The sequence below is a fragment of the Coregonus lavaretus genome (assembly GCF_964263955.1).
Source record: "Coregonus lavaretus genome assembly, contig: HAP1_SCAFFOLD_171, whole genome shotgun sequence".
Taxonomy (NCBI): domain Eukaryota; kingdom Metazoa; phylum Chordata; class Actinopteri; order Salmoniformes; family Salmonidae; genus Coregonus; species Coregonus lavaretus.
Window position 1 is genome coordinate 575,593 of NW_028160460.1, and position 7,500 is coordinate 583,092.

At 45.4% G+C, this 7,500-nt stretch overlaps 2 protein-coding genes across 2 annotated transcripts in view; one reads left to right on the top strand and one right to left on the bottom strand.

The window, feature by feature from the left end:
• Window positions 1-176: 176 nt before the first annotated feature.
• On the bottom strand, window positions 177-4,668 carry LOC311121813 (MYCBP-associated protein-like; the record flags this gene model as incomplete). Its single annotated transcript, XM_084196257.1, has 4 exons — window positions 177-319; window positions 975-1,137; window positions 1,493-1,617; window positions 4,599-4,668. 4 exons carry the CDS (start codon window positions 4,666-4,668, stop codon window positions 177-179), a joined length of 501 nt encoding a protein of 166 aa, XP_084052383.1.
• A 2,326-nt stretch (window positions 4,669-6,994) lies between these two features.
• The window catches only part of LOC311121786 (dexamethasone-induced Ras-related protein 1-like), a gene marked incomplete at both ends in the record, with an annotated part of 1,548 nt that continues 1,042 nt past the window's right edge, over window positions 6,995-7,500 (top strand). The window contains one exon of the mRNA XM_084196236.1: window positions 6,995-7,500. This exon is cut by the window's right edge and continues 113 nt beyond it. Coding sequence (XP_084052362.1) covers window positions 6,995-7,500 — 506 coding nt within the window.

Here is a 7,500-nt window from a genome sequence, read left to right on the forward strand (position 1 = left end):
TGTTGATTGATAGATAGACAGACAGACAGACAGACAGACAGACAGACAGACAGACAGACAGACAGACAGACAGACAGACAGACAGACAGACAGACAGACAGATAAGAGGGTAGAGAGAGAAACATTGTCATTGTTACATTGAATGAAGAGCATTATAACCAAAATCATCATTTTTGTTAGAAGGAATTTTCAATAATGGTATCTTCTCTCACCTCAGTCTCTCCCCTGGCCTGCATCTCTGTCCTGAAGTCCTCCAGACTACCCAGAATGCTGTGGGGGAGGACCATCCCCTGGGCGTCGAAGCGAGGTCCCCCTGGTCCTGACAAAACCACACCACAACATCACTTCAACATCACCTCTCCATTAACTAGAGAAAACGCTATTCAAATTCAAAACCAAACCATTATGTAGGCAGGAGAGTAGGTAGATATACAACATTGAAGAGCACCAGCGGAGGCTGCTGACGGGAGGAACGGCTCATATTAATGTCTGGAATGGAGTCAATGGAATGGCATCAACAACATGGAAACCACATCTTTGGTGTGTTTGATGCCATTCCATTGACTCCATTCCAGCCATTATTATGAGCTGTCGTCCCCTCAGCAGCCTCCACCGGAGAGCACACAACATAATAACTGACAGCACCAATAGTTCTATACAGCATGAGGAGTAATGATAACTGTCTAGGTTACATGAATATAAATGTCAAGTGGATTTTCTACATCCGTTTCTCAGCCCCTTTCCCCTTGTTTGTCTACACCACTGGTCACAGAAACCTGGTCCTGGATGGCTACAGCGTGTTGCAGGGTTTTGCACCAGCCCATCTCTAAAACACACCTGATTGAACTAATCACGGGCTTGAGAATCCCACATGCCCAGGTAGCTCTCCAGGACTAGGATTGGTGACCACAACTGCGATACGCCCAACCTGCAATTCCTACCTCTGGCCAGAAGGGGCACTGTAGTCAGCTCACCTGCGTAGTCCAGTGGCTGTGTGGTGGTGTCCTGGGTCAGGGGGCGGGCCACCGCTACCTTCACCCCCTTCCTGATGTCATCAGGTGGGTGTGTCTTACGCACCAGCACCCGGGTCACTGCTGCAGGCTTCTGGGGTTCTTTAGGGGGCTGGGGCACCCGCAACTTTGTACATACACACACACACACACACACACAGACACACACACAGACACACACACACAAGGGCAGCAGGTGACCTAGCGGTTAGAGCGTTGGGACAGTAACTGAAAGGTTGCTTATTCGAACCGCAAGGTGGAAAAATCAACCGTTCTGCCTTGAGCAAGGCAGTTAATCTCCAACGTCAACTGCTCCCCCGGCACACATATTATGCACACATGCACACACACACACACACACACACACATGCACACACACACACACACATACACACATACACACATACACATACACATACACACATACACACATACACATACACACATACACACACACATTATGTACACATGCGCACACACACCTTCTCCAGGTCCTCAGGTCTGATGGCCAGGGCCTGGATGTCCTCTCCTTTAAGAGTGGGGCTCTGAGGCTGCTCTTCACTCAGACATGATGAGAAATCCTCTGACACTTTCAGACGTTTCTTCTCTGGAGAGGAGAGGAGAGGAGAGGAGAGGAGAGGAGAGGAGAGGAGAGGAGAGGAGAAACTGTTCCATGACAATCCAAATTCCATTCCAATCACAAATACTGAATAATATACCAATTTTTCCCATCTCTGAATGTATTTGTTTTGGCTTGCACTCATATGGGGAAAAGCACATGTTCCCAGTGACGACACACACAGCCTCCTACTGAACCAACAGCATCAGACTTTACTCCAGGCTACATCTGAACGTAGACGATGATTTGCTGCTAGCAGGGCTATTGTTACATCACTCACTGACCTCCTGACCATGAGAGAAAGAATGGAGCAGAATATTCATACACACACACACACACACTACACACTACACACTACACACACACACACCCTACACACAGACACACACACAAAGTTATGCAATTATGTTCGTCCTCAGCGCTCCAATTGCAACATAGTCTGTTCCTGGTTACCATGACCACCACACAGCCCACCGCTCATCTTTTGAGGCTGTCCCTGGTTACCATGACCACCACACAACCCACCGCTCATCTTTTGAGTCTGTCCCTGGTTACCATGACGACCACACAACCCACCGCTTATCTTTTGAGTCTGTCCCTGGTTACCATGACCACCACACAACCCACCGCTCATCTTTTGCTTTTCTATCCTTTTCTACCTTTTCTCCCCCCCACCCTGCCACCTGTTCTGAGGCTCAGTACATTATGTGTCAGATGAGAGTAGCACCTTGCAGAGAATAAGAGAAGGCCTTAGATGTGATCAAATAAAAGCTGCAGGAGTCTCATCCCTCATACTGGGTGACCTTGGCACACAATGGAAGGGAACGGGGACACTGAGGCTCCACATGCACTCTCTTTTGTGACTGTTTCCTGTTTATGCACACACACACACCAGCGTTCACGCAAAAACAAACACACACACACACACACAGATACAGTGCCTTGCAAAAGTATTCATCCCCCTTGGCGTTTTTCCTATTTTGTTGCATTACAACCTGTAATTTAAATGGATTTTTATTTGGATTCCATGTAATGGACATACACAAAATAGTCCAAATTGGTGAAGTGAAATGAAAAAAATTGCTTGTTTCAATAAATTCCACAACAAAAAAATAACGGAAAAGTTATTGAGTGGTGAGTGCATATGGTGAGTGCATATGTATTCGCCCCCTTTGCTATGAAGCCTCTAAATAAGATCTGGTGCAACCAATTACCTTCAGAAGTCACATAATTAGTTAAAAAGTCCACCTGTGTGCAATCTAAGTGTCACATGATCTCAGTTTATATACACCTGTTCTGAAAGGCCCCAGAGTCTGCAACACCACTAAGCAAGGGGCACCAGCAAGCAAGCGGCACCATGAAGACCAAGGAGCTCTCCAAACAGGTCAGGGACAAAGTTGTGGGAAGTACAGATCAGGGTTGGGTTATAAAAAAATCTCAGAAACTTTGAACATCCCACGGAGCACCATTGAATCCATTATTCAAAAATGGAAAGAATATGGCACCACAACAAACCTGCCAAGAGAGGGCCGCCCACCAAAACTCACAGACCAGGCAAGGAGGGCATTAATCAGAGAGGCAACAAAGAGACCAAAGATAACCCTGAAGGAGCTGCAAACCTCCACAGCGGAGATTGGAGTATTTGTCCATAGGACCACTTTAAGCCGTACACTCCACAGAGCTGGGCATTACGGAAGAGTGGCCAGAAAAAAGCTGTTGCTTAAAGAACAAAATAAGCAAACACGTTTGGTGTTCGCCAAAAGGCATGTGGGAGACTCCCCAAACATATGGAAGGAGGTACTCTGGTCAGATGAGACTAAAATTTAGCTTTTTGGCCATCAAGGAAAACGCTATGTCTGGCGCAAACCCAACACCTCTCATCACCCCGAGAACACCATCCCCAGAGTGAAGCATGGTGGTGGCAGCATCATGCTGTGGGGATGTTTTTCATCGGCAGGGACTGGGAAACCGGTCAGAATTGAAGGAATGATGGATGGCGCTAAATACAGGGAAATTCTTGATGGAAACCTGTTTCAGTCTTCCAGAGATTGCAGACTGGGACGGAGGTTCACCTTCCAGCAGGACAATGACCCTAAGCATACTACTAAAGCAAACACTTGAGTGGTTTAAGGGGAAACATTCAAACGTCTTGGAATGGCCTAGTCAAAGCCCAGACCTCAATCCAATTGAGAATCTGTGGTATGACTTAAAGATTGCTGTACACCAGCGGAACCCATCCAACTTGAAGGAGCTGGAGCAGTTTTGCCTTGAAGAATGGGCAAAAATCCCAGTGGCTAGATGTGCCAAGCTTATAGAGACATACCCCAAGAGATTTGCAGCTGTAATTGCTGCAAAAGGTGGCTCTACAAAGTATTGACTTTGGGGGGGTGAATAGTTTTGCACGCTAAAGTTTTCAGTTTTCTTGTCTTATTTCTTGTTTGTTTCACAATTAAAAATATTTTGCATCTTCAAAGTGGTAGGCATGTTGTGTAAATCAAATGATACAAACCCCCCAAAAAATATATTTTAATTCCAGGTTGAAAGGCAACAAAATAGGAAAAATGCCAAGGGGGGTGAATACTTTTGCAAGCCACTGTATGCACACACACACAACACCAGAGCCCCACGTAAACAAATACACCCCTATGCCTCCAATGTCTCTTTCACAAAGTAAATACAGGAAATTAGATGTCACTGTGTCCTTGGTGGTCTTCTTCCTATCTCTCTTCTTCCTCTCTCTCTCTTTTATTTTTTATTTATCCCTTATTTTACCAGGTAAGTTGACTTGAGAACAAATTCTTATTTACAGCAACGACATGGGGAATAGTTACAACGATCTGAGTCATGACCATCTACCTGCCCTGCTACATTCTTCTCACCCATATCAGGAGGATAATGTTAGGTGTGTATGTGATTAGTTAGCTAGCTAATAGTATAACAGCTAGGTTAGCGAGCTATATTCTACATACCTGGCGGGGTCCGGGGTCTCGCCTCCTTTTTGGGAGTTTTGCCAGCAGTGGATTTGCTCAGACTTGCCATTTCAATGCTTAGCTCAGGCTAGCTAAGGTAGTTAGTTGTAGCCTAGCTAGCTAGTCAACTCGGCAGCTGAGCAAGTCGTTTTAGCTATAGTCACACAGGGAAACAAGAAAGTTACAATTGTCCCTAAATAGTGAGATTTATAAAATGTATACTAAAGCAACTTCGTCGTTGAGTAAACTTTTGATAGCTAGCACCTATCTAGCCTTGACACTCGTGCCCCTTTCTCTCTGCTGCCTCGCTGTACCCATGGCAACGGACGCTTGGTTGCAGTTAAAGGGATGCTGTCTTTCTGTCGGACAACAGTCAAATCCAACAGCGCCGGATGAGAATTTCCCTCGTAGAAAAAATTAACAAGCCTAATTTTAGGCAGTAGGCAGCATAAAGTAACAAATAATATTTTTTATAAAATTGCAACTATGGCACTTGGTGATGCTCGTGTATATATATATATATATATATATATATATATATAGTACCAGTCAAAAGTTTGGACACACCTACTCATTCAAGGGTTTTTCTTTATTTTTACTATTTTCTACATTGTAGAATAATAGTGAAGACATCAAAACTATGAAATAACAGATATGGAATCATGTAGTAACCAAAAAAGTGTTAAACATATCAAAATATATTTTAATATTTGAGATTCTTCAAAGTAGCCACCCTTTGCCTTGATGACAGTTTTGCACACTCTTGGCATTCTCTCAACCAGCTTCATGAGGTAGTCACCTGGAATGCATTTCAATTAACAGGTGTGCCTTCTTAAAAGTTAATTTGTGGAATTGATTTCCTTCTTAATGCGTTTGAGCCAATCAGTTGTGTTGTGACAAGATAGGGGGGTATACAGAAGATAGTCCTATTTGGTAAAAGACCAAGTCCATAATATTTTTGGTTCCAACCGCCATGTCTTTGTGAGACACGGTGTAGTTCCCACCGTAAAGCATGGAGAAGGAGGTGTGATGGTGTGGGGGTGCTTTTCTGGTGACACTGTCTGTGATTTATTTAGAATTCAAGGCACACTTAACCAGCATGGCTACCACAGCATTCTGCAGCGATACGCCATCCCATCTAGTTTGGGCTTTGTGGGACTATCATTTGTTTTTCAACAGGACAATGACCCAACACACATCCAGGCTGTGTAAGGGCTATTTTACCAAGAAGGAGAGTGATGGAGTGCTGCATCAGATGACCTGGCCTCCACAATCCCCCGACCTCAACCCAATGGAGATGGTGTGGGATGTGTTGGACCGCAGAGTGAAGGAAAAGCAGCCAACAGTGCTCAGCATATGTGGGAACTCCTTCAAGACTGTTGGAAAAGCATTCCAGGTGAAGCTGGTTAAGAGAATGCCAAGAGTGTGCAAAGCTGTCATCAAGGCCAAGGGTGGCTATTTGAAGAATCTCAAATGTAAAATAAATTTTGATTTGTTTAACACTTTTTTGGTTTCTGCATGATTCCATATGTGTTATTTCAGAGTTTTGATGTCTTCACTATTATTCTACAATGTAGAAAATACTAAAAATAAAGAAAAACCCTGGAATGAGTAGGTGTGTCAAAACTTTGGACTGGTACTGTATATATATATATATATATATATACACACACATGTTGATGGTGCTCTCATGTTTTGTTCCTCAATAGATTAGGCCTTTATTGTTGGACTATTTCATCACAATATTTAAATGAAAAGGAAAGAAAATGACATAGATCTGGCCAATAATGAGTAGGCCTAGGTTTATTTTTGCTCATACAAAAAAAAATATTTGGTATATTTTAGGCTATGGGCCAGATGTGTCACGGTGTACCAGCAGTTGGTAAAAAAAATATGTATGCCTTCTTTGTATGTTGATGTTGAATTAGAAACACCAGATCATCAAAATCTCCCATAGCCTTAATTTATCCAAACACCACAACGTGCGCAAAACCCCCCAGAGTGCTTGTCTTGGCCGAGCACTTTGCAATAGAACTGGCGGCTTCCATTGTTCCAGAATTAGCGAAAACGTGGTGTTCTCACGGAGAACATAACAATCTCTCCGCTTCTGTCAATCAGCAGCTCTGGCAACTAGCTGTTGGGAAAGACGAGCAGATAACCCCTGCTGCGTGACGCGAACGAGCCAGGCGCATGCATCCGTATAAAAACACCACCAAACGACATCTGTTTCTGTACCACCCAGACTAGACGGTGCGCAAACCCACAGGTGTCACGAGGACCGCATGTAGTGTCCAAACCTCAAAGGTTGTAACATTACGGGATCCATCCAGACATCCACACTGCCTTACATGCTATTATAGGCTACATTTCACATGAAACTCAAGAGAGACAACATTATGGAGGTGAAAGGTAACCCCTCCACTAGCTCACCGACCACCACAACCACCATGCCCGTCGCCCATCAGCGGGCTGAACCTTCTCAATTCCCCGGGACCAGAGCCCTGTGCCTCGGCTCCTCCAAGGTCCTGCTGGCATACAAAAACGCGACCCAGCACCTCAAAATGGCCACGTCTCAGTGGAAGCACCAGGAAAAGAAGGGGAGGGTGGTGCGGTCCCCAAGCACAGCTAGCTGGCTTCCACCTCCATCCGACGGCCACTCCTGCAAGAGGTCCCCACTGGACCAGCTCTCTGCTCTGGTTCTCCAGGGTCAAATCCGGCTCCGTCAGCTCGGCGAGGACGACCCGAGGTTCGGCCAGGACTCTCGGCAGGACCCGCTGAGCTCCACTAAGCCGCAGAACTGCAGGCGCATCGTGGTTCTGGGTGCGCCCCGGGTGGGCAAGACTTCAATCCTGCGGCGGTACCTCTGGGACGGGTTCGCGGAGGAGTACCAGCCCACCTCTGA